The sequence below is a fragment of the Netta rufina genome, assembly GCF_964035555.1.
Source record: "Netta rufina genome assembly, chromosome: 2".
Classification (NCBI taxonomy): Eukaryota; Metazoa; Chordata; class Aves; order Anseriformes; family Anatidae; genus Netta; species Netta rufina.
Genome location: NC_140124.1, coordinates 119,974,158 through 120,001,252, shown reverse-complemented (window position 1 = coordinate 120,001,252; position 27,095 = coordinate 119,974,158). Strand labels below are relative to the sequence as shown.

At 37.5% G+C, this 27,095-nt stretch overlaps 1 protein-coding gene across 4 annotated transcripts in view; it reads left to right on the top strand.

Moving 5' to 3' along the window:
- NSMAF (neutral sphingomyelinase activation associated factor) overlaps window positions 1-27,095 on the top strand; it is a 36,736-nt gene that overhangs the window by 2,107 nt on the left and 7,534 nt on the right. The window contains exons 2-23 of one of the 4 annotated variants that reach the window (XM_084281813.1): window positions 836-1,067; window positions 7,402-7,491; window positions 7,591-7,669; window positions 7,762-7,829; window positions 7,917-7,953; window positions 10,742-10,792; window positions 13,165-13,236; window positions 13,623-13,670; window positions 13,769-13,821; window positions 14,272-14,401; window positions 15,344-15,415; window positions 16,282-16,390; window positions 18,263-18,439; window positions 19,287-19,366; window positions 20,725-20,815; window positions 20,909-20,972; window positions 21,102-21,153; window positions 22,090-22,210; window positions 22,504-22,635; window positions 24,152-24,194; window positions 24,591-24,748; window positions 26,228-26,336. In XM_084281813.1, the coding sequence (XP_084137939.1) occupies window positions 1,066-1,067; window positions 7,402-7,491; window positions 7,591-7,669; window positions 7,762-7,829; window positions 7,917-7,953; window positions 10,742-10,792; window positions 13,165-13,236; window positions 13,623-13,670; window positions 13,769-13,821; window positions 14,272-14,401; window positions 15,344-15,415; window positions 16,282-16,390; window positions 18,263-18,439; window positions 19,287-19,366; window positions 20,725-20,815; window positions 20,909-20,972; window positions 21,102-21,153; window positions 22,090-22,210; window positions 22,504-22,635; window positions 24,152-24,194; window positions 24,591-24,748; window positions 26,228-26,336 (1,838 nt within the window). In that variant the 5' untranslated portion in view covers window positions 836-1,065. Of the gene's footprint in view, window positions 1-835; window positions 1,068-7,401; window positions 7,492-7,590; window positions 7,670-7,761; window positions 7,830-7,916; window positions 7,954-10,741; window positions 10,793-13,164; window positions 13,237-13,622; window positions 13,671-13,768; window positions 13,822-14,195; window positions 14,243-14,271; window positions 14,402-15,343; window positions 15,416-16,281; window positions 16,391-18,262; window positions 18,440-19,286; window positions 19,367-20,724; window positions 20,816-20,908; window positions 20,973-21,101; window positions 21,154-22,089; window positions 22,211-22,503; window positions 22,636-24,151; window positions 24,195-24,590; window positions 24,749-26,227; window positions 26,341-27,095 lie in introns of those variants that run through there. The other 3 variants (XM_084281812.1, XM_084281814.1, XM_084281815.1) reach the window with 3 other exon arrangements.

Below are 27,095 nucleotides of genomic sequence, written 5' to 3'. Positions count from 1 at the left end.
GGGGGGAGGAAGGAAGATCAGTTCTAAGAGATCAGGAAAAAATCCTAAACTAATTACTTGGACTGATTTAATATCTGATTATGTAAGTCTACTTTTCTTACTATGTCATTTTCTAGAAAAAAAGAACATCATTCTAAAATATCCTATGTTTGTACACTGGGAACAAAGAACGGGCTTTACTTTATTTTTTATTAAACAAATCAATCTACCTAATGAGGTTGGGTTAATTTTGGCAGGATTTTTAACTTCGAATGTATCTGTATTGCTAGACATCTATTTTCACTTTTCTTAGGTGTTCAGAGAGAAGAAAGATATTATGTTCCCTTCTAATTAATGCAGTGTTGTGTACATGATTACCCAATTTAATCTGTAAAAGCACTCAGCATTCATTAGTATGATATTTGATTTATTTTTTTAATAATTTTAGTTACTAAACTTCAAATGAAATGATGTGGCGTTTTGGTGAGGTTGTTGCTCTCTTTATAAATAGAGTTCCGGGTTCTGCTGGCTGTGTGCCCAAATGTAGGCATATCTAACACTTGATACAGAGGCTTTTTATAAATAGTTCTGCTGGTTTGCCTGCTCGGCTTCCTGTTCGAGGAGTTCATCTGTTTTGCTGTTCACATCACTCACGTAAGACAACACACTGGTAGCATGTAGGTCCTGCAGATTGATGTCCCCTTGGCTTTTTGTTTCATGTTTAAGTATGTAGCCTTATCTTAGCCTCTGAGGACAAAATACACATAAGGAAGACTTTTATTCATGCATCAGCTGGCCGATAGATACTTTGCTCTTAGGACGAGGTTTACTTAGAGCTGGTTTTGTGTACCTGCAGGCTGCTGCTGAGCTGGGTGGCCTGCTTGTTCGTCCCTGGCAGTGTACTTCTGAGGACTGTACTTCAGTATTGGGTCAAGTGATTGTCCCAGGTGTGTCCAGTCAACCACCTGAAACTGTTCTGCCCCAGTAGTTTCCCAGCGTGTGCAATGAAGTGGTGGAAATGGAAACAATTCAATCACAGATGAAGAATCTAAAGCAGGATCAATTGGCTGCTGTTTCTTCTGGATAATGTAAATGTGTTTGTTTTTTTTCTGAGATGCTGGTCCCTGCATGCTCATTCCTGTACCTGATTTGGTGCTTCAGGTGATAGATGACATTGGTGCATAAAATAAATTGTGGGTTTGTTTTTTTTATGTTGTTGTTGTCGGGTTGGATTATGGTTCTCTCCCTGCTGAATCTCACTTGGTCTTTGAGAACCAAGCCTGATATAACACACTTTCTACTTGGGGGATATTTTATAGCATTTTGGCAGGACTTACAAACCTCAAGTTGTAGTTGGTAAATGAAGAGTTCAGTGTATGGCTTTGTATTTTACTTGGAACAATGCTAGGAATGTTTGGGTGCAATTTGGGTTCCCAAACCTTGTTTATAGGAGATGACCTCACATGAGGTTAGGTTTTGCAAGTGTTCTCCTGCTGCTTAGTGTCCTGCTTAGTTTTTGTATGCGTCTAGGGTGTGTTCTTGACTCATATTCCTCAGCCCTTTTCTGAGTGGCAATTATGTTGGAGCTTTTTGAAAAAGGCAAAAATGAAAAAAAAAAAAAAAAAAGGAGCAACCAGAGTTTTTCACTTCTTTGTTTGTATACCAGCCTTACCTGCGGTACTCTTTCTTCTTCCTGCTACAGATTAAGTTCTGTTTGTCTTGGCAAGGTGCTTGCCTTCTCCTTTTCCCTTCCTCCTTTTTTTTCCCCTGAAGCTACTTTTTGAACCAATACTGATTCTCATCACAAGGGAACACCTTCCACATCACTTCCATTTGATTTTTTTATTATTATTTTCTTAATGCCACTTTTCTGGGACAACACAAACAGGAATATGAAAAAGCCTTCAAGCAAATTTGTATTAGCATGCTTTAATTTACACTTAAGTGTAGGTACTTAGATTTTAAGCAACAGCTATTAAAAGATTGATCCTCATGAGTAAAGAGTTAATGGACAAACACCAGTGGATGCGGGTGGGTATCAAAGATGTTTCCACAGAAACGCTATTAGGGCCTTCATTGAAGTTTCTTCTTTTTCTCCCTCCAAGCTGCTTCTGCTGTTGGTCTCAGATACAGCTCAGGTTTAATGCAAACCCTGTAACAGCTCAAATGCCCTTCCACCCGTGTTAAAGCTCGAGGCTTTGCCCTGCTGGCCGTGGAGGCTGCCGATTCATTTCATCTGGGAAGGGGCACTGCTGCCTTCTCACTCTGACAGCAGGGCTGCTGCCCTCTGAGCAGAAAGGTCTCGTTTCTGGCCACGGTGTTCTTGCCCCCGACCCCTTCATGCTGTACAGTCTGTGTTACTTGTTGTTCCCCTCCGTGAACTCATTCAGGTTATTAAACCTGTGCAAAACTATCCTGAGGGAACTCCGCAGCTCCGAGTGGAAGCTGGTGTTCCTCTGTCTGCTAATTTGATGGCTTCTGCAGTTTGAAGTGAGTTGTCTCCTGAACTGTAAGTGGTCTCTGAGGAAGCTGGTAGGCTGGGTTGGACAAGGGAAGCTGTTAAAGCCTTTTTCCTTCAGATTTTGAAATGATCAAATGCATTAGGCACATATCATTTTCTGAGAAGCTTTCTTGAAAGCTTACTTACTGTTGGCAAGACTTTATTCAAGGATAAAGACCAGACTGCTAAGAAGCTAAAACATAAGGCATTGAGCATTCCCCCATACAGATATTTTAACAGTATCTGAGCTTTCTTTGAAAATCTTGTCTGTTTTGTTCCTCTCTGTCACTTCCAAATCAATATATCGCTTTTTAAAAATAGTTTAATGTGTCAAGGTCAATGTATGAGGAAAAAATAGTAAATTGTATCTGAAGAAATGCCTGAAGAAATTTCTGAAGAAATGTGGCTTACTGACCTCATCAATCTGTTGTAAGTAACTAAATAGCCTGGTGACCACAAAAATTGTGAATGTTAAGCCTGTGAAATGTATCTTTATTAGGAAGCCAGCATAAACACATCATACAATATGCTAGGGTATGAGTTTCATTGCTTGATTTCAAAGGATATTTGAGTTGGTTTCCATGAGCTTTCCAAGAGAAGATAGCTACTTAGAAAAAGGTAATGCTATTTTTAATAAATGCTAATGAAATCACTTGTTTCAAGTGATTCAACTTCAAGGAAGTCTCAAGTAACAATGAGGTTATACATTTCAAAAGTGGATTAAAATGAGCCACTTGCTGATGCTTAAGAAAAATACCGCAAACTTGATCCTCTTGTGTTTGCCCGAAACAATAGCAGCCAGTATTCATTGTTACTGTGCTATAGGAATACAGGGTTTGAGAGGAATATGGGGTTTGAGAGCAGCAGCCACACGTAGAAGATCTCTTTGCTTTTTTATTAAAAAACACAGGTGTTTGCATTAGAACAAAACCTCTTTTTCCAGGTACTAGTTCTTGGTGATAATTTTAAAAGGAAAAAAAAATCTTTTTCATTTTAGATTCAGCTGTGGTGTTGTACATTTGTCAGTTGATACTTACGGTTTGCTTTTTGGGGAAAAATTAGATACAAATAGATTCTGTTGTTGTTTTTCTGTTGGGGGGGGGGGTGAAACCACTTGTATTATTGAAGCAGTCTGGCTCTTCTCACTGGAAGGCCTTGGTTAGATGTTTGCCTGACTGATGGCTGAGGTTGAGTTTTCTTGATGTCTTAGGGTCAGACATGAGGAAAAAGGAACAGGCTTACCTAGTCCTGGTCTTACGTGACTTGACACTGGGTTTGTGAGCCAGGCTGTTCTCCAGGGCAGCATGGTAAGTCATAGGCTTATGCAGCACAGGGAATAGCCCAGCTGCTCGGTGGCTTGAGACCAAGATACAGTTCTCCACTGCTATGCATTTAGTCTGTTTCGTATCTTGGGTATCATTCCTTTCCTTTGTGTGTGTGTTTGCTTTCTCTTGTCATACCCAGAAGAATCAAATTACTATTCTAGCTCTGTACCAAACATATGTACAAATTCCTGCCATAGGACTATGTAGCAGCTGATAACATAAATTTTGTGTGTCAGTCATCTTGGTACCACAAGTGTCTTTCGACTACCTTCTGTAGTTCTTCGGAAGACAATCACCCTGCTGGTTCCTCTGCAGTCCATCTGCTTAGTTGCATGTTGAAGATCCCCACTGCTATAATTGTATAGCTATTGATCTCCTATTTTTTCAGACCTTCACAACACTGTGTTTGCCTGCTGATGCCATGTACCAGAGAGTGAGCTGTTCCCCTGGTACCTGTAAATACTTGTTAAAACTCCTGGCAAGCCTGAAGTATCATTGTGTGTGGTGAAGGCTCACACGAGGGACCCCGTTGATACAATTACTGTTAGTGGCTCTACTTACTTACAGTATTTCAGAAATGAGTTCTATCGAACGTGATTTACCACTTGTCACAAAAGAAGGTTTACGGGACCTCTAACATCATTGCTGTGAAGCTGATTGTCCCTCGTGTCCATAGTGTCTGTTCCCTGACAAAAAAGTGGAAGATTTTACAAGCAAATCTGAGTGTTACCTTTGTTCCTAACTTTAAATATTTTGGCTAGTGGAACTTAGAAAACTTAAGTTTGTCCTGTGTGACTTCAATTAGGTGATGCGTTGAAAAATGGGATTTAATGGTAGCTATGTGGAAGCCGCTATGGTTTCATACTTCTCTACCCCCTTAGGATGTAGAATATTCCTAGTGAAGCTTTTTTCTTCAAGATGCAGAGCTGGAGCTTCTATTTTAGCTTCTTGAAGGTGAGTGATGGCACCAAAGCCTCTGAAAGTTGGGAATTCAGTTTACACCTGTTGATAGGATGTGCATTCATAGGTTGCAGTGAGTTTGAAAGATAAACTTTTATGAGAAACAGAAGGCAACTGGTACTGTATCTTCTGAGAAATGATATGTGAAGGCAAAGCCCCTGAAACTCCATTGGAAACCTCAGATATTCAAGAAACACGTGGTAATGGTAACTGGGGGAAAGGCAGAAGTGACCTTTGTGGATTCGCATTGAATTTTCTTAAGGAGATTTATATGGCTTATACTGTTGTAACTGGTATTTTTTTCTAACATTTTAACTTTAACTGTTTGTTAATGGCATCACAAAACGCCTGTATTCAAGAACACAGGGGCAAAGATAATGCACTGGACTTTTTGCAGAAGCAGGAGAACATTAGGGCAGAGAGTCTTGGATGCGGGGTGTCAGGAGGAGGTGTTGAGCGTGTGGACCCACTTGTAAGTACAGCAAACCTTTGCCTTGGTGCATTTAGTGCAACACAGACACAACACAAAATTTACATAAACAGGATATATTTTCCAGTAATGCTGTTTTTGTTTTTGTTTTTTTTCTAGTATGAAATATGCTGCCCTAACAAGCAGACTGTTTAATATGTAGTTCATTTCTTGAACTCTCGACATGTTTACTGCTTGCTTTTTAAACGTGCCATACTGCTCTGGGGACTCCTGGTGCTTATTAGCATTGTCACAAGCATTCCTCGTAAAGCACCTCATGACCACAATGCAGAACTTAGCTCAAAGCGTGGATGTGCATAAATGTTAAGTACTTCTGCGGATCAGGCCGGCTCCACAGACAAACAAGCTGTCATATGTGGAAGGGAAATAAGATGTTGCTGCTCTGCCTGCTGTGCTGATACTTGCTGTCATTCCCTGCTGCTGAAATGCATAGGTGACCCTGTGCTCACCCTGTTAGTAGAGCTGATGAGCTTTCATTACTTGCAGCAGTTAATTTGTTAGAGGATGTAGTTTCATGTTATATCAAACCTAACCTATTTGCATTTGCCTTGCGTGAGTGTTGGCATTACCGTGATCCTGCGATGAAATGCTTGAGAAGACTTCTTCAATTTTTGTTGTTGTTGTGGTTTGTTTTCTATTGGATTAGCCCATAAACAGGTTTCCTGTGGGTTTGAACAAACACTGGCACTGGTACAAAATGCCAAAAAGTTGTTGGAGAATGCTATTTTAGAGGGTATCCATAGCGTGGCTCAGCCATGTTGTAAAAACCATGCCTGTGGTTTGCACTTAACACTTGAAACCAGTGTCACTTGGCTTTGCCCTGGTAAGATCTTATCTTCTCCATTCCACCATGTGAGTTCCTGCTCCACCTTTTGTGTCATTGCATATTTTGACTGGCTTACACTGATCCGAGTTAAATGTAGTGTTGTTATTGTGTTGTTATTATCTTTATTACATAAAGACTGGCTATGCTAGGATAGTTCCCGCCTCAGACATATGAACAGACTGAAATATCTAACCTTGACTGTTTTGGAAGAGCATCAGTCAATCATCTTTATGTGTATACAAAGTTTCCATACAGGCTTGTTCTTTTAAAAAGTTATTTTAAATTAATTAATTCTCAGGTGTTGGGAGGGCGACAGGGCACACACAGGGTAGGAAGGCCCTGCAGAGGGACCTCGACAGGATGGGCAGAGGCCGGTGGGATGAGATTCAACATGGCTAAGTGCCGGGTCCTGCACTTTGGCCACAACAACCCCATGCAGCACTACAGGCTTGGGGAGAGTGGCTGGAAAGCTGTGCAGAGGAAAAGGATCTGGGGGTGTTGGTTGATGCTCACCTGAACATGAGCTGGCCGTGTGCGCAGGTGGCCAAGAAGGCCAATGGCATCCTGGTTTGTGTCAGGAATAGTGTAGCCAGCAGGACCAGGGAGGTGATCATCCCCCTGTACTCTGCTCTGGTAGAGCCACACCTCGAATGCTGTGTTCAGCTTTGGGCCTCTCACTACAAGAAGGACATCGAGGCCCTGGAGTGTGCCCAGAGAAGGGCTACGAAGCTGGCGAAGGGCCTGGAGCACAAGTCCTGTGGGGAGCAGTTGAGGGAACTGGGGGTGTTTAGTCTGGAGAAGAGCAAGCTCAGGGGAGACCTCATTGCTCTCTGCAGTTACCTGAAAGGAAGGTGTGGGGAGCTGGGTGTTGGCCTCTTCTCACAGGTAACTAGTGATGGGACCAGAGGGAATGGCCTCAAGTTGTGCCAGGGGAGGTTCAGGTTGCAGGTAACTAGGGATAGGACTAGAGAGAATGGTTACATCAGGGGAGGTTTAGGTTAGAAATGAGAAGACATTTCTTCTCAGAAAAAGCAGTCAGGCATCGGGACGGGTTGCCCAGGGAGGTGGTGGCATCACCATCCCTGGGGGTGTTCCAGGAAAGGTTGGACGTGCTGCTTAGGGACGTGGTTTGCGGGTGGCATTGGTGGTAGGGGGATGGTTAGACCAGATGATCTTGAAGATCTCTTCCAACCTGAATGATTTTATGTTTCTATATATGTTAGTGAAGATTTCCCAAACACTTGATATATTTTATTAAGAACATTAACTGTTTTATGGTGTTTTCTTTCTAATGAAATATTTTTTGTTTATTTATTTGCAGGTTTTCACTGCTGCTTCTTAACCTGGAAGAATATTACTTTGAACAGCACACAGCTAATCATATCATAAATAAAGGTTGCAGGGATGAAAGGTACAAAAGGTTTACACACATTTGTTTGCTCTAGTCGTTGTAGTCTCATGTATCTGTAAAACACACACAACAACTACTACTTGTTTTTTGTTCCTCTAGAAAAATCAGAGGTTCTCTAAAAATCTGTTCAAAATCAATAATTTTTGAACCTGATGAAAATATCCAACCCATTATCAAGGTAAGCACTGCAACCTTGCAAGTTCTTGATAAATTAAGATTCCTTTTAAAAAGCTTTTAAGAAGGGGTATGTGTTTTTCTTACTTGTTGCAGATACCACTGAGAGACTGCATTAGTATAAAAGCCCCAGAAGACAATGAAGCAAATAATCCTTTCACTCGGTATGTGAATTTGAGTTACTGTATATATGCGTTTAACTCTAAAAAGCTGAAATGCCCATCACTTTAAATATCTTATTTACATTTTAGGGAAACATCTGGAGGGATTTCTGTTGTATGTAATCAGGTAAGAGCTGCATATAACAGATTCTTGATGTATAAACATGAAAGGTTACATTCTTTAATGTTGTCTTTCTCAGAGCTGGAATTTTAGGGTGAGAAGTTGACTGGAAACACAATTAATTGATGTGAAAAACCTTAGCATTAATGTGAGACTGTTGTTGGAAATCTCAAACTATAGAAGATTTTTTTACACTACATTTTATAATGGAGTTTAGGGCAATGTTAGAATTGAATGAAAAAGGCGAATAGACTGATCTCAAAGTGGTTATTAATCATCCTTGTTTTCATCTTGATACAGATATATATAGATTTTTTTTTTCTTTCTGCAGCATATATTTGCAATGGCAAAGCCATCTTCATCCTTTCAGTTAGCTTTATGAAAACATTGGACTCTACTGTATGTCCACCCAGTCACTTTGACTGATCCTAAAATTCGGGCTCAGGTTTCAGTAATGAGTTCTGATTAATTTGAACATGTTTGTACTTAATGTTAACTAATAGAATATACTTCAAGCTTTGCAAAATTGGGGCTGATAAGTGTTCCAGAGCTTAAAACAAACCCCTCATGTTTTCATTTCTGGAAAGAACAGAAATGAGATAGGAAATGCAAATATGCTAGAATGTTTGAGAAGGTAAAATGTCTTTACCAAGGATTGAAAGCCTTGTGTTATGTACTCTGGCAGTCAAAGAGGTACACAAGCATTTAATTTTGTCTATGCTATTTTTTATATTGAGTGTTTTACAGTTGTTGTTTATAGGTATTTCTAATTGTTCCATGCAAACTTGCAGGTGGTCAAAAAAAAGTGTTGTCTTTTATTTCATTACACCTCTTATTCATCCCATGTACCATACACTGATGTTCTGAAGAACAGATGAGTATAAAAACATCCATGAAGAAAAGAGAATTAACTTTTTGAGTGGCAAATGTTATTTGTCCCACTACGTGTAGCATGCCAGTCATCCTGTCACTGGGGAAGTGCTCTGAAACATTTTGCTGTGATGATACATGCTGGTATTTTATATAAAAGGCATAGGGACTTTCAAGTGTAAAGTACTCACTCAGTGGTTGTATTGATGATAAATTATGATCTAGTTCTGAATATTTTTTTTAGTAGAATTTCTGTCTTGTAGGAAACTGTACACAGTGAATAATTGGATCATCTTCAACATGTTCACCTTTTCTTTGGGCTCAAAGCTGTTAATGCATAGCTGGATAAGAAGCTTTGCTTTATGTAGCAAGAAAACTAAAAAATAATGACTATAAACCAGCAAATATAAATAATAATTGGAGAAAGGTCCTCCGAAATATGAAGTTAATGTAGTATGCTAAATTTTTTGTTCTGCTTCCATATGTTTTTTGATGTGTGCTGTTGGCTTTTCCCTCATAGTTTGGAATTTGGGACTTTCAGTGTAGAATAATATTTAGTTATCGTACAGAAGTAAGTGCTGAGTATAAAGTAGGTTCCTCTTACTCTGATTTTTATTCTCCTGTAGCCTGGTTCAGGTCTGTAAATGCTGATGTCAGATGAAAGGAACTAATTGCCATTATTATTTGATGTAGCATTTAAAGAGGCATGCTGAGCCTTCAAGCTTCTAAGCATGCTGCTCAATTTCTGCTGGCTTGCCCGTACTGTGAGTTGTTACACGGCAAAGGTCAGCTATGATGTTAGCTTCTGAGCCCTACTGAAGTCCAGGTAGACAGTGTCCACTGCTCTACCCTCATCTGCCAGGCTGATAACAGTATTTCTCTTGGTTTTGGTTTTCTTTATTTGCCTTTGAATGCAGACCCACAGGCGTGATGCTCCCTGTAGGAAGCAAACCAAAGCACTGGGTCTGGTGGAGCCACGTGGATGCCTGGTGTGTTGAAAGGTTCTCAGGCCGTGGTGTAGAATAATGCAGTTGGTAGTGCAGTCTGGTGCCTTTTGTGGAGTTTAGGACTGAGTTAGTCTTAATCAGGCATGAGATTTTAACAAGTTTGAGTCTTTCCTATGGACAGGGCAAAACAAGACTTTTCTGGCTTTTGACACCTTTTGAGACAGCAGATGATAAGGTGATGAACCAGTGTGCCAACAGTTAAACCTTTGTGTAGGAGCTGTGAAGAGAAAAATCTGAAGGTTTCATGTGTGGTTTTTTTTTGTTTTTTTTTTTTTTTTGGAGGGGGAGGAGGGGAAGGTCCTCTCCAGATCTGAGTAGCATCAGAAATACAAAACTGTTCAAAAGCGAGCTATTGAATGAGAGAGGAAATCTGACATTTGTGGCTGTTGGAACAGGAAGCAAAATGTTTGGCAGTGGACAGAGCTCATTTGAGAGGGCTCAGTATTTCATGAGTTCCCTCTATGGGAAGGGGCATTCCTTTCAGGGCAGAACCGGAGGGACATGAGCTGCCAGACAAAAAGGTGGGGAGGAGTATGTTGAATGGGGCCAGACTGGTGGCTATGTTTACTGCCTTTAATCTTGCAACTCCTTGAAGGTCATATGATGGGAATAAAAGCTCGCTAATTGACTGTATAAGTGAGTAGGCCTCTGAAATGCATTGGACACTTGTCCCTTTTGTGGTTAGCAGCTACAAAAGGTCATTGTTTTTCTGCAGTTCATGTAGGGTTGTTAAAGCAGGATATTGCAATCCAGTATTTTGACTGCTTAAACAGTGTTTTTAGCTCTGCCTTTATCAGGATTTATGTTTATTATTGATGTGGGTTTGGGTTTATTTTGGTTTTTTTTGGATGTGTTCTTTTTTTGTTTGGGGTGGTGTGGTTTTTTTCAGACTAAAACTAACATTCTTGCTTTTTCAGGCTTTTCTCATTAAAGAAAGAAACATTATTGCACCCTATAAAACAGTCAGAGTAAGTATACAATTTTTCACTGTTTTTAGTGAACTCTTGTTCTGCAAAGACCTATCCTCTCATTTCGGAAACTGTAAGGTGATTATAAGTTGAGGAATATGACAATAAAGCTTAAAAAATTGTACACATTGAATAAAAAACAGTGCTTGAATTCTTCTACAACATATTTGTATTATTTGTTGGAGGACATACTGCAGACCTTGCTGCCCTTGCTGTGCAGCTCTGTGGGCTGAACAATCAGACAGAGCTGTCAGCTGGCCACTGGTATTTAGTGGCCACTTCTCCTCAGTTCTAAGCACACCCAGATGAGAGATTCCTAACTGAGATTTCCCAGCTGAATGCGTTGCGGTTCAAAGGAATGGCAGATAAGTCTGCTTACAGCAGAAACCAGAGCTTGCTTCTGATTCCTTTCTGCTGATGGGGTGAGTCTGCTCCGATTCTTGAGCCTGAGGGCTTTGAAGTGCACAAGTAAGGGATTTTCAGATGGAATGGGAGATGGTTTAAGATACAAATACAAAATGAAAATGCAGAGTCATTGAAACACTATTTCTGCCCAAAAAGTCTTTCCAAAGGCAAGAATTGAAACAGACTATTGTATTATATTTCTTGCCATATTCATTCAAGTGGAAGATTTCAGGAGTCATGGAGTCCATAAGTATGTATTGCTGCTATAAGAGACAAGAAATTGTAGGAATTGTTCTCTCAAAAACTGGTTTAGGTTATTTTGTTGATATCTCTTAAACTATTTTATTTTATTTCTTGATTTTCTTTTTTTCATTTGCTTTATGCCATTAGTTCTTTGTGTTAAACCTGATTTCTGTTTTGGTCCTTGTAGTTTCCGTTTTGCCTCCAAGTGCACAATTTATTAAATATAACTATCACATTGTCAAAACAGTGAAAAGATAAAAGAATTAGTGTTTTTTTGTAAGGTTTTTCATTTTAATTTGTCCCGAATCACGAGTCATTCATACCTGAACCATTCCTGAGAGTTAACCGTTACAATTTCCTTCACAAAAGTGCAGGTATGTTTCTGTGAATTAAAACAGAAGTTCAGTTTGCCTTAAGTCACTTCAGAATATATATTTTTTAATTGCTGCTAGATATCTTACACTTAGATCATTGCCAGTTCTAGATGCTTCACTGAGTACTGGAATCTGGTAGTACATTTTAGCTTCCATGTCTTCCATTGATCGTTTGAGATCAATTACAAAACACTGCATTGCTGTCTTTGCACGCAGCTGGAGAGCTAGACAGAGAACTGCTCATGAAAGCTTCTGCGTTGTAGGCTGTAAGCAGCCCTTGTAGACCATCCGCTAGAATATGAAAGTTATGCTTTCCCTGTTGAAGGAAAATTGTGTGCTTGTAAAATGTTACAAAGTTTTTAACCAAATTGCTACTGAAATTCTAGATTGTTTTGTTTCCTTAAGTTTTAAATTAATCCAATTGTATCCACCGATCAATGTCTTGAAGAAGTTTTACTGATACCTAATTTAAAAGTCTAACTAAAGATAAAACAAAACCCTACAGAAATGTGTTAATACCGTTTTATACTACGTTCTGGGTCTTTCAAGGGATCCTAACCACCTTTGCTGAAGATGACTTTTGTGTAAGAGTCACTGTCAGCTGATCTGCACACATACTTTTAATATAGTTAAGTCAAAATGAGAAATGAAATGACACTTGAGAGGTCTGGGAAGACTTTGTAGAGGAAAGAAATGAACATCAACCAACTTGTGTGGTATACTCATGAGGTTTTCACAGAATTGTAGGGGTTGGAAGGGACCTCGAGATCATTGGGTCCAACCCCCCTGCCAAAGCGGGTTTCCTAGAGTTTTTATTAATGAGTATTCCAAACATATAATTACATTTGGAATCATTCCAGTTTAAAACTATTTATGTAGAGAAGAATGATGACTTTTAAAGCCAGGTCTTTCAAGATTGAATGGGCTGGAATATTTTGTCTAAAAAACTGTATATAGTAGCTGTCCAAATGTATTGCCATTTACTAGTCAGAGCATTTACTAATTCTATATTTACATGTTTGTGATACTAAACTAGTTAGAGCATGTACTAATTCTACACTTACAGATGTTTTCACTATATTAAATGGATCGCTTCAAAGTTATTATGTTGCATTATATTAAATGACTGACCAATTATTATGTAAAGAGCTTACCACAGGGAAGATAGATTTGTAAAGAAAAAAAAAAAACCTTGGGTTTAACATAGGTCTTTCAAATATATACTGCAACCTGTGGAAACAATTTGACAAGGTTTTAGTGTATTTTAATTTTAGGTGTTTTTTTTTCTTTTATTTTTTTTATTGCTCTTTATTTTAAACTTACTTATAGTAAATATCCTTTTGGTTTTAGGGTACTACAGAACACTTATTCCAACTGGATGTGGCTGGGAAAGTAGGAGATGTTGTGCAAACTCTACATCAGGTATGTGGTTATTTGGTATCACTACACACTTTGTCAGAGTGTCTTTTTGGTATTTGATGGGGAGCTTTCTTTAAATATTTTGAGTAACTTATTCTCAAAGTGAAATGATGGGAGTATCTTTTTTTTTTTTTTTTTAAATGCAGCAGTTGAACATAGCATCTAGTTCTGAAAACTGTTGTAAGCTACTCTCGTTAGCTTTTTACTATGCCGGGTGGTAGTGTATAGACAAAGTAATAATAATAATAATTAACAAACATGTTCTACTTTAAAAAGAAAGAATAATAGCTCTTGTAGTACTCCAGCACTAAGAACACTCCCAGTTGCTATTGACTTGTGACTTGTGTGGGAGTTCTGTGCTATTTCACTTAATGTTCAACGTCCTTTAGCTCTACAGGGCTTCTTGTCTAGATAAGATGGGAGATCAAGCTGCCATGGTAAGTATCTCATTATTTCTATCAGAATATCAATGTTACTAATGAAACTCTAATTGTATTTGGATCATAGACTCTATTTTCTTTTTTCTTCACATTAGATAACTGCTATACTGCAATCCCGTTTGGCTAGAACTTCATTTGATAAAAACAGGTATTTTTCTAATAACTTCCTACTGGGAAAATATATTTGAATTCTGGTCAATTAGTCTCCTGCTTAAGTACTTCCTTGGGGAAGCACAAGTTCTCTAATTCAGAGTTATCTTCTTTACATTCTGAACCACCTGGAATGGAGAATGACAAATTCTGTGTTGTAAAGATGAATGTGTTATTTCCCCCCATTTCTTTCCTCTTCAAACTGTTCAGTTTACCTATTAATTTTTTGCAAACTGGGCATTGGTATATGCAGAATAAAGCTCGCTCTGAGAATGGTGCAGAACACAACATGGTAAAGTAGAGGTCTCAACAAAGAACTCTCTTCTTTCCTAAAATAGTGAAGTCCCCATTGTGACATCCCATGGTTATAAACTAATCTGAAGAATTTAAGGGTAGCTCTGCGTATGTAAGAACCAGAGGTAAACTTACTCCCTTTCTTCACTTGTAGATTTCAAAGCATTTCTGAAACGCTGAATATGGAATGTAAAGCAGAAATGGTGACACCACTGGTGACTAATCCAGGGCATGTGTGTGTTACTGATGCTAACTTGTACTTCCAGCCTCTTAATGGATATCCTGTAAGTGCCTCATAGATGGTCTTGCATATGGTGTGAGCACGCTGCTCCTCTAGTGGAGAGGTTTTTTTTAATATTATTCCCTTAAATGCATCTCCAAAAAACTGTATTTTCAGTTCTCATAAAAAGTTCCATAGCATTCTTTTAATTTATGCTGCTCTGATTTCATTTGGTATATCTCAGTACTCTGACTCTGCACTAACTTGCTTAAAACTTACCTCTTACTGCCTAAGCACAAAATGTTCTTTGCTCATTCTCCATTAATATTTAACAATAACTTATTGTAAAATTTCATTTAAGATAAAGTTCTAATCTTACTCTTTGCTGTCCCTACCTGGTGAGAGCTTTATATACATTTACTTCATATTGGAAGATGTATCTAGGTTTTAAACTGAGTATTGCTTTCTCTAGAGGAAAATTGAGAGCATCTCACTGCTTTGGAGCTTTGTCACAGAAGTAGCAGCAATAGTCCTAGCAGGCTACTAATATACTGAAAATGTGTCCAGACAAGTAAAGTGTTTCACATTTTTATGACAAAATGCCATTCAATTTTCATCCATTAGATGGCACCATTGGCAAACATTTTGCCCAGCAACCCAATGGCTTCCTTATGTTTTAATACAGATCTTTGTGTTCTGCACGTCTTTTGCTTGATAATTCTTACTGGCAACAGATTTAGGTGATCATGCATTGTTCTTCTTTTATTCTTAAGCTGCTTTGCTACTCAGACAAGAACCAACAACAAAGACAAACTTCCTTTTTTTAAAGTAACTGCTTAAAACCAGTTTCACTTCTAAAATGACATGGGTGGATATTGCTTTGATATTGCTAGTATCTCTAGTTCAGAGAAACTTCAGATTGATTGGAAAGGTTAATGTAAAAGAATATACATCTCCTGGAATATCTCAGTCTTCTTTCTTACCACCCTACCCATTCCCCCTACAGAAACCAGTAGTACAAATAACACTGCAAAATGTACGTCGCATCTATAAAAGAAGACATGGTCTAATGCCACTGGTAAGATCAAATATATATATACATATATCTTAACAGCATGCTGTGTATATGTTTTGTTAAACTGACCAGCTGAAGTTGTGTGCATCATCAGGTAAAACATATATGTTTTTAAAAACGGTGGAATATTTAGTGAACAGCACTCAAAAACTAAACCTAAAACACTAGAAGGTGTTTTAGTTCCCTGTGTTGTCAGAAAGATGGAAACAGGAAAATTGAACTCTGTCAAGGATGAAAAATTTCCTTCATAAGCAGTCGGTGTAAGGGAAGGGAGAAGGGAGTACCTCCAGGGAGCAATTCATCCCGTTTATCTCAAACACCTATCTTATGATAGAATGAATTGCCCTCTCATGGTGTATTTTCTCTCTGGATTGATTCATGGAGGGAGCCTGATCACTAGTTTAGTTTGAGACTAATGTGGAGTGATGAGCTCTGCTGTACGTGACTGAGGGATACTGACAGTGCTGTGGTGGAACCTCAGTTGTGTGTTCTCAGTGTTAACACTGAAATTTCAGTATTGAACAAAATTCGCATGTCAAAATGCCTTTAAACTAAGTGGACCTTTAACTCTTTGCCTCACTTCATTCACTTAGGACAAAAAATATATTACCTGTCCTTAAACAAGTTAGATGGAGCCAGTCTGTGGACAGCTGTAAATCTGTTTGCTTAGTGGGGTGTAAATTGAATACTTTTAGGGTTGGAAACAGAAAAGATCAAAACATTAGACTGTATGTAGGCAAAACCACTGCCCAGTTTATTAGTCTGAAGCTTTAGATATTAGTAACTGGAATATTTTGTAAAAACATGAATGTTATACCTTGTCAGTAACTGCTTTCAATTTGTTTTTTTCTTTCCCTTTAATTTCTAAGGGACTTGAAGTATTTTGCACAGAAAATGATCTTTGTTCTGATATCTACTTGAAATTCTACAGCTGTCAAGATCGAGATGAGCTCTATTTCCTTATTGCAACATATCTAGGTTTGCAGTATTTATTTATTAATGTAGTTTGTAGACTCTTGTGAGGGGAAATTTGCCTGGGTTTTGCTTTCTTGATTTGTAGGGAGAATTGGAAGAATAAGCCCTAAAACTTTTTGGTAGAAGCAAACAAAGTTCAAAATGAATGTTGCAAAGTGGCATGTTTTTTGTTTGTGTTTGAAGAACTGAGTATGAAAGCTGAGACACATTCACATTATTAAGGTGAAACTGATTCCTTTAATCTGCAACTTGATAGGTAGTGCCCAAAAACCAAAATAATAAAATAGAGTTTCTTCAAAGCAAGGAGTAAGAAAGATCCACTCAGCTGAATTGTGCTTTGCTGGAAGAATATAGAGAGGATAGTGGGTGGATTCCATTCCTACCCCCCGTTAAGTCTGGGTATAAATTGTGTTGAGAAGGCTCCTGTAGTGAATGGATCTTTAGTGCAGGCAAATACTTGAACTTTCCTCAAACTCAGCAGCAACGGCTGATGAAAATCACCTTTCAAAAACAATTAAATTATCATTTCTGTTAAGTTTTTTATTCATTAATTCCTAGAAAGTGGTACATATCTTTTGCAGATCATGAACACAAACTTTCTAAAATGCTAGTATGTGCACTGAGAAAATGAAAGAAAAAGCTAATAGTTATTTTTTCTAGAATACTACTACAACTGAAACACTGGAACTCCATGTTTACTGCCAATATTGGAAGTGTAAATTTTGTACTACCTTGTTATTGTACCAGAACTGTAGTTCTGTTTTAATGAATTTGCCTAAATACCAGTTGACATTTTCCCCACTTCATCAAATCTTGGAGTATTCACAAAGGAAACTGGAAAATCCACAATGAAATAATCACTTGACTTGAGAATCCTTTTTGTCTTTTACATTTTCGTTTTGGAAAGGAAGTAGAGTTTGATATGATTTCCTCTGTTATTAAATTAATTGCATGCTGTTACCTCACTTCAGACTTTGCTGGATAACTTTCTCCTGTACTTTTTTTTCCAAAGACAAAGTTTCCAGGTGCAGGGACTGATGAAGTCAAAGCTTCCAGTTCCATGGAAATAAATTATTTGAGTGCAACTCTACTTTCCAAAGAGGTCAAAAGATGTACAAGGGGGTGGAGTGGAAAAATCAGTCTTCTCTCTTTTATTCCGCTTCCAGTGAAGTTTTTTGTTCTGTCTTGAAGATTTTGTTGATGTTGGACATTAGGGATAGGGCTCACCCTTTTATGATTTCTAAAGGTGCTTGTAACATCTCAGTGGCTGGATGCTTCAGGTACATAGTTCCTACTTTAGTGGTGGTAAAGTTTTATCTTCCACTAGTTTCTCTGTTTCAGTTGTCTTGATACTGAACTCCTTTTACATTTGTGTGTGACTCCTTGCAATAAATTATTGTCAGTGGGCATCTTTAGTTGTCCAGTAGGAAACATTTTTTTCCTTGCTTCCCAGCAGAGCTGTTTCTTGAAACTTGAAATCTTAAAGATTGCCTGTTTGCCATGAACACTATTCATGGTCTGCAAATATTGTTCTATACCTTCATAAACTTTCAGGATCTTTTCCACCTATCGTGTCCATATTCAGCTTCAAAACTCCTTCTGGGTGATTTTTTTTTTATTTTTTTTTTTGGGGGGGAGAAGGGCAGGGGGGCAGGGACGTACACATAGAATTGCACTTCAGGCCCGTCTGAACAGGTATTACAAAATATATAAAGAATAGTAGCTATTGAAACACAAAACTTCCACTTAATTCTGATTGGTTCTTTTAAACAACTGTGCCCTTAATTATTTTACATTGATTAATATTAATTACAGTATAATTTTGTGGGTGGAACTCCAGACCTCAAAACCCCTTAATGTTATGTTTCATTTTAGAAAATCATATTACGGAGCATACAGCTGAAAGTTACATGTTACAATGGCAACGAGGACATTTATCAAACTACGAATATCTTCTTCATCTCAACAATCTGGCTGATAGGAGCTGCAATGATCTCTCCCAGTATCCTGTATTTCCCTGGATCATAGCAGACTACTCTAGTTCAGTATTAGGTATGTATATACAAGAAGGCATGTTAGTGCATCATGCCCAACATCTCTGGGGCAGGTGGGGGGGATGGGTGTTACACTGCCAAAAGTTCCAGGTACATCAAAATGCACTTGGTGTTAGTGGCCTTGGATGTTTTCGTTTGTATTTACCCTTGCTCCAGAGTTCAGCGGACAACTGAACTTTCACTTTCTCTGTTAAATATTTCACCTTTCACATAAAGGCTCTTTAGCATCTGCTTGGTCACTTTGAAAATCAGTGGTATTGAACATTCAGTGTGTAAGAATGGATAAAATGGCCTTTCGTGGAACAATCTGTATGTACTGAAATGTACAGGATCCAGGTGTTCTTTCACAGTTCTGAATATTTCAAGTTGAAAGAAATAGGCTAACAAGGATTGTGTCTAAATAGGCTCATTGGTTAAGGATATTTGTGTAATTTGTTTTGGAAGCTTGTCCCTCTAAAACCAGTAGAGGAACGTTGTGGTGTTGAGCACCGGCTCAAGTAGTGCAATCTGATTGTTTGGTGGTTTTAACTTTAGCATGCAGAATAGCTGAGCAGAAATAAGGCAATGCCAGCTGCTTTTGTGTCTCATATAGAAGACGATGTTAGTTGCAGTAACTGTCAAGCACGTATAACCACTAGCTCTTATGCAAGTGGTTTAAGAGCAATTCTACCGGGAAGGAAGGAGTTGAGTAGCTATTTAGAGCAAGAATATTATTCTTTTGCACCTGGGGAGGAGGAAGAATTACTGGGGTGTTTCTGTGGTGATTGTTGTAGTAGTTGTGGTTTTTACTATTGATCAGAATCTATTTATTCCTAGCAATTCATAGTCTAACTATGTTTTTTTAGATCTAACAAAGCCTGAAACATTCCGTGATCTCAGTAAACCAATTGGTGCCCTGAATAAGGAAAGGCTGGATAGATTATTGGTATGTATATCGTGGCTTTTTAAACTGAACATTTTAGGCCTTGTACATATTGGAAATAAAAGGAGCTTTGTCAAGCAACTTTTTGGAGTTAATGCACATATATAAAATACTATAAACCTTATCAGAAGCAAACTTGCCTATAAACTGTGTTATATTTATTTTCAGTTTATTAGTACTGATTTTACTGGTACTAATTTAAAATTATTTAAATCTGCTTCATCTCTCTTAGTAACATACTGTATGTATTGTACTTTTAAATATTCTGTGTGTTTGGTGTTGTTGTTTTTGTTTTTTATAGTAAGATCATCAAGTTGTCATTATTGTAACTGCATTTGTATGGCAGGCACTGTTAACATACACGGAAATATAAAACTTCAAGACCAAAGGATTAAAATACATAATGTAAAATGCATGTGTGCCTTACACAAGGCAAACAAACAGAAATCTTAAGTATATCCGTGTTAGAAAAATGTTGAATTTGAGTGAGAATTTGTTAAGGGGAGGAAATACAGATCCATGCAGATCAGAGTTCGTTGAAATTTCCACATGCAGATAGCAGTGCACAATTTTTTTCCATTTCTCAAAATAGGCACGCTTTCTTTTCATAAACAGTCAAATACAGAATTACAGTTAGAAGGTCCCAAGTTTTTTTTGCTCTTAATTCTTTTTATGAAATTATTTTCTACTATGGTAGGTTGACTATTCCAAAATAGTTTATGGAAAATGTTTCATGTTTTGCAGTCTTCATTAGTCCTTAATGAAGTATTAGAGAAGAAAATACTGCCATAATAGCTGCATTTTATTGATAAAATATTAAGTACTTTAAAATCATAAATGGTTCTTAAGGTTGTAATACTGATGATGCTTGTACTCTCCACTTCTTCAATAACAGCAAATACTTAATGGACTTTTTGTTTAGAGTACAATTGGGTTTGGGGGTAACACATAGGAGCTTAAGGCAGGAGGGAATCTGCCAGGCTGAGTTCAATCAATATGTGCCTTCCGTAATCTTAGTAAACTTCAGGTGAAAAGCAAAAATATCAAGTACTTTGAAGTTAAGTCACTGCCATGGTGTGTGGAAAGTGAGAGAAGAAAAAAGCAGAAGTCCTGATAATTCTGGAATATGAATTACAAAAAACCTTTGTGCCTTCTTACTGATTTACTGATCTGATTAAAGCAGCATAGTTATTAGTACTTAGAATATGTTTTGTCTTTAGGAAAAAAAAATCTGGGAGGTGACCCTCAACTCCCTCTTTTTTTATTAAATAGATAAAGGGACAGTATATGGGTGTACAATTTTGGAAGAAGGCACGAGTGCTGATATTAAACAGAACTCTTTTCTTCTTCTTATGTTGCAGACACGTTATCAGGAAATGCCAGAACCTAAGTTCATGTATGGGAGCCACTATTCATCTCCGGGTTATGTTTTATTTTATCTTGTTAGAGTTGGTAAGATAACTTTTTACGTGTTCTCTATGCAGACTGTTGCCTCAGAAGGGGACAAGGTTTGAAGCCATCTGATGACTTTTTCTTTCTCCCTAGCGCCAGAATATATGCTCTGTCTGCAGAACGGAAAGTTTGATCATGCTGACAGAACGTTTAACAGGTTTGTTTATGTTTTGTTTATAGCAAAGTTGTTTTCATTTTAAAATAGGTATCAAGGGAGCACAAAGCTTTTAACATGGCTTTTGTTTCGTTTTGTTTAACAATTGTGTGATTGATGCATGTTGTCTAGTCTTGCAGAAACCTGGAAAAATTGTTTGGATGGTGCGACAGATTTCAAAGAGGTAAGTGGCCAGAAAATGTTTCAAGTCCTTCTTAGTGCTTACTCTGAGCTTCCTCTTCTCGGATATCTTCTGTTGATTTGAATTTATATGTTATTGAGGCTATTTAATGCATTTTATGAAACCTTTAAAGTTTTGAACTTTTCTTCTCTATAATTGTGTTATTCCATGCTTGTCTTTACATTCTTTTTAAGACAAATGTCCATATGAATGATATTTGAATAAGGGGGAATTATCAAAGTGTATTAAGGGTGAAACATGCAATTTTATGTGCTGGATACACCTGCTGGAATCTCATTAGGATTTGGCTGCATTATAACAGTACATCCGGAGAGATTAAACTACAGAAATTTTATCTTAGGTTTTTGAGCTTTTTAGAGACAAAAACTTGTGGAGTATGTTGAATGATTGCCAGATTGTGGGTACTGTTAAATAACATTTCTTTGATGACAGGGTTAGTGATACTTAAATACTACTTTTATTTTAATAGTTAATAGTGGAATTAAGAATGGTTAGCTGTGGTGGTCTTTAAAACAACTGACTTAACCTCTCAAATTGTTCTTGTAATTCTATTTTTATTCTATTTTTTTGTCTTGAATCATGTCTTAAAAGTAAGAAGGCAGCTCTGTGATTAGAGTTCTGAAGATACTCTTAGATATTATGGATTCATATGTCATACATATAATGTTAAAAATATTTATGCTACTCTGAATTTAACTTTGAGAATTACCATGTTGGTAGCCAGGAAGCCTAGTTGGAAGGGTAACAGAAGGAAGTTTCCAATGTTCTCTGACAGAGAGGAAAGCCTGGAGAAATGTCTATCCACCTTTAGAGCTTAATGTATGAGTTTCAATAACTATCATTTTTTATTAACTGTATTCTACTTAAAATGATCAAAGCTAAGCTGATCTCAGAACTTTCCGTTTCCTTTTCTACCAGTTGATTCCAGAATTTTATGAAAATGATTCTAGTTTTCTAGTAAACAGTTTGAAGTTGGACTTGGGAAAAAGACAAGGTGGAAAGACAGTTGAAGACGTAGAGCTTCCGCCTTGGGCATCAGGTACTAATAGTCAAGCTTCTTGTTTTATGAATGAATTAAATTATCATTGCTATTAGGTTCCTGGGATTATTCTTCTCTCAAAAGCTCTTACTCTGTTTCCTTCTGAAGTATTTTTTGCTCTTAAACACTGGTATAATAGTTACATTTAATTTTCATAGCAAATTTGAGTTTGGTGTGGTTTTTTGTTGGTGTTGTTTTACTTGTTTAGGGCTCAGGTTTTTATGTGAAGAACAACATAAACGGATACCAATACTGAGAGGGATGTCGTCTTTAATTAACCTTTTTCTTGCCAGGTCCTGACGATTTTCTTCAGAAGAGCCGAGAGGCTTTAGAGAGTCAATATGTATCAGAACATCTTCATGAATGGATTGACATTGTGTTTGGCTACAAGCAGAAGGGAACTGAAGCAGTTGCAGCTCACAATGGTAAGTATACATTTTATTGAAATATAAAAAAAAACAAAACAAACAAACAAAAAAGGTAAATTAACAGCCATCTGTAATGCTTGATTTGCTTTGAGCTTTCATAATTATGCTTGGAATTCTTGATCCTTTAAGGAAATATAGTTCTTTAATGGAAATGATGTCTTATCCAGTAAAATCTATTGGCATCTTTGAAGATGGATTTTAAATGGTAGGCGAGAAGATTCTGCAGCATTGCGGTTATTTGTTCACACAGTGCGGTGTTGCAGTGTGGTGTTGAAGTTGTAGTGTTTCCCAGTTAAGAATGGGAATTCGTAGGAGCCTCCACACAAATGTGTTTTTAACATTCCTACCGCGTAAGATTTTCAGTTCTAAAATTCCCCCCCTCCTTTTCTGTGAATTGTCAAGGGAAAGAAGTATCTAATGGGCTACAGCTGTTTAGGAGTGAGAATGGAGGAAACGTACATGGTGACTGAGTTTGTCCTTGTGTAGTGTGTATACTTCGTGTGTGGAAAGTTTCATTGTTCTGTATATATGCTGAACGTGTATAGAGCCATTGTAAATGCTTATAAAAGAGGATGTTATTATGGGATAGCTATGTTGGCATGTTTAGTTTCTCTAGACCTAGTAGGAATACCAACAATCAGTCTATTCAGTGGTCTGATACTTAGCTTAAGAATGTTACTGTTTGGTAAGGAAATGTCTTCTTGGTAAAAGAACATTAGCAGATTTGTATTATAGAGTGAAGATACTCTGTCTATTTCAGAAGCCCTGATCCTTTTGAAGGATTACAAGTAAGAGACAACGTGAGATAGAGTGCACTTAACAAGATAGATAAATTTTGTTCTTTTCAAATACTGGGAGGGAAGGAATAAATGCCTCTTAATTTTGCTTGTCAATGCTTTCTACTTTAAGAGTCAGATGATGTGATTTTAAAAATATATATTAATATGCTTTTTCACATGCTTTTAAATCATGATTGGCTGTATGTTAGGCTTGCAGGGTCTGGTTACAATATGGTTGGATGCTGTAAGTGTCAAGTAAAATATACCAGAGGCTTTGAATGAGGAAAACTGGCATTTAAGTTACGGCATCTGTATGTTGTCTCACAAATAAACTTGTAAAACACAGCGTGCTTCTCTCATTGCAATGTGGATGAGTTTGCAAGACAGTCTTGAGCAGACAAGAGACAGAAGGGTTTTGTGTAAGAATGACAAAGACAAAAGACAAAGTAAGTGTTCGGATACAGAGGTCCCAAATTAATTCACTGTATTTGCAGCTGCTACCATTATGAAAGGACTGACTTCTGAAACTTTTTCTGAATGTCTTAGAAATCCTGGATTTTATTTCAAGTAAGAAACACAGGATTAAAACACAGGATCTCAAACTCTCTAGCTTGATGAAATAGCTTGGTTACTAAAATATAACTTAGTTGAGTAAAAATATAAGTTGTTCATAGCAGATACCTAAAGAAAACGAACCTTGTATATTTATATTGTATGAATTTATTTTTTTCCAGTGTTTCACCCATTAACTTATGAAGGAGGAGTGGATTTAAACAGGTAATTAACAAAAATCTGAAGACATTTGTTAAAGTAGTTAGCTACATATGCCAGTATCCCTTCAGCTTCTCTGCTGTCTGCAAGAAAGCTCTGTATGTGAACAGTGTAGCTCTTCCATTTTAGACTCCCAAATACACAGTGAACTGATACAGAGTTGTCATTTTTAAAAAATGCTGAAAGATTGTAACTTGAATGATTCTTCAGTCCGACTTCTGTGAAATTTTATTATTATTAAAATAGTGGAGCTGTCGTATGGATGTGTGTTGTATCTGTGGTAAATCTGTTCTGTAAGAATTTGTGATTGCTGATAGTGGCATAGTAACTGTATGTGCAGATCCATGCTTCCAGGGAGGAAACAAACAACTTGCCCTAATTAAATATCTTGTTCCTCTGAAGTATTATGGACCCTAATGAAAAAGTAGCTCTGCTGACACAAATCTTGGAGTTTGGACAGACGCCAAAACAGTTGTTTACAGTTCCTCATCCCCAACGGATATTATCGAAAAGCTCCTCTCGAACATCTTTTCACAGTGTTTCCATAACTGAGTCTCCAGGTAAGTGTGTAACAGATAAACTGACAATGTAACTGATTTGGAGTTCTGTATCTTTTTCCCACAGGACTTCATTATATAACTCTCCTGGCCACTTGCCCTTTAAGCAAACTCAAAATAAATACATTGACTAACTGTTAGAGGAAAAACTGACAAGATCAGTTTCAAATTTGAAAATACATGCATTGTCCTGGAGCTCTGGTCCTGCAGTTTGCCTTATGTTCCAGTAGTCTCCTCTGGGACTGTTCAATCTTTGCTTTTGAAGCTGTGGGAGGGCTATCTTCCCTGGCCTTTCGTGGCACTTCAGAATCAAACTGACATGACAGCAACTTCTTTGACTATCTCTGCAGGCGCTCTAACTGACATAAAGATTTGTTCAGTTTTTGAACAAGGATGTCTGTGGGGTGTTTGGTTGGCTTGGTCTAAGTGAACCCTAAGAACTTAATTTGAGCATCTGGATATGAACGCGTAGTTTGTTGTGGTTTTGTTTCTTTTTTTTTTCCCTCCACTCTACCATAACTTGAGTGAAAATCTGTAAAGAAATTACTTTATTCCTACAGTAAGTATGGAAGAAAATGTCGGTTGAATAACTTCAATAAAAGGATGTGTAAGGTCAACACAGGCTTCTGTTCATGTGAAACTTTGACCATTTTTCTGAAATTAAGGTGTTATGGCTCTCATCATATGAATAGTGGTCTACTATAAACTGGACTGGATCTTCAGCCCAGCTATAACATGGAAAGACTTCTCTCAAGGTGGTTGTCCTTGATTCTCTTACTTTTTGATGGCTTTCATTTTTAAGCAGAGAAGTAAAGTTGGTTACTACTTAGCATGACATTGAAATGGCATGACTGGCTTTGGAAGTTGTATATGGTTGTAATAATGGTCATGTGTGTTAAATTGCTAGATTTGGCCTCTTTACAGTAATGGATATTTTTACTTTGTCTCGTTTTCTTTGCATTTTTTATCCCTTAGCTTTGAGAACACTGCAGTGAAATAAAGCTGTAAAATTCCTACATTCCTAACAGAATGAAGTAAGATAAAAAGCAGTAGGTGGCTTTCCTGGTACTTTTCCATTTGGAAAGCTCTTGGCATCTCAAAGGAACACCACAACATCTCCGCAGAAAGTGTTAAGGGTTCTTTTTTGTGTGTGTGTGTTTTGTTTTCCTCCCCTCCTGCCTCCTCTGTTTTGGAAATGTGTTACATAAAGTCTCTGGCTTAAAAGCCATAATTTTTTTGGGGGGCGGGGAGGGGAGGAAGACAACAAGGTATTTTTTTACTTTAGCCCTATGCAGTCAGGAAAAGATTTGGAAAAAGAGTTATCTGGTCTCTGTCTACAGTAGCCAGAAATTTGTATTCCTGAAACTCTGCATGATTTCTGTACTTTCATATTTATATTTGCAACTTGAACTACCTAGCTCTTTGAAATTCATCTTTTTGACTTCTGTTTGTGATGAAACTTACTGTGGCATTTTATTGCAGTTTCTGTACATGAAGAATCATTTGAAGATTTGACAGAAGAAAGTATAACGCTTGCTTGGAATAATATTGCCAAACTAAAATTAGATGAGCAATATAAAATTCACAAAGAGTAGGTACTACTCTGCCTTTCAGTCACAATTGTTCTATTTAACTGGGGCATAAGGGGTATTTGTGTATCAATCTGAATGATGGTTTAGGGCTTATGATAACAATGAACAAGAGCAAAAGTATTTTCAAGAACAAGTTTTCCTTTGACCCCATCCCTTTTCCTAGTGGCTAGACCAGTAGAAGGATGTCTTACCAACTGGAACTACCTTCTTAGTGATTATAACCTAATCTAGAAAAGGGGTATTTCCTTGTCTAGAAAACAAGGCAGTATCTGCAGTGAGAAAGGTCCCCAGTTACCAGGTTGTTAGGGGTTAAGAAAATCCTAATCCTGAAAACAAATTTTAATTTTAGCTTCTAAACATTATTTGTTTTCCGAAAATACTGAGTTAAAAAATAGAAGCAGAACTGTATAAGAGACTCGTGGCAGTACAGAATGCTCTGTGCTTCCTAACAGCTAACTCACTGACTTAAGTCGGTTGATGGGTAAATATGTAGACTATCATGACTCTACCACTATCAAATTCAAGGAGAAAAAATGTATGAATTCCAAACCCCAATACTCGGTATCTGCTTGTAGTTTGTAGCTAATGCCAAATTGGGAAGATGGAATGTGAAATCATTAATCCTTTCACATTGGCATGTCCTTTCTGGTGAGGATGAAGTTATTGCAGAACAATATGGAGGACCTGTACTGGTGTTTCACATATATCAAGGTATATTTTTATATATAGGCATGTATTTTTATATATAAGCATTTAGC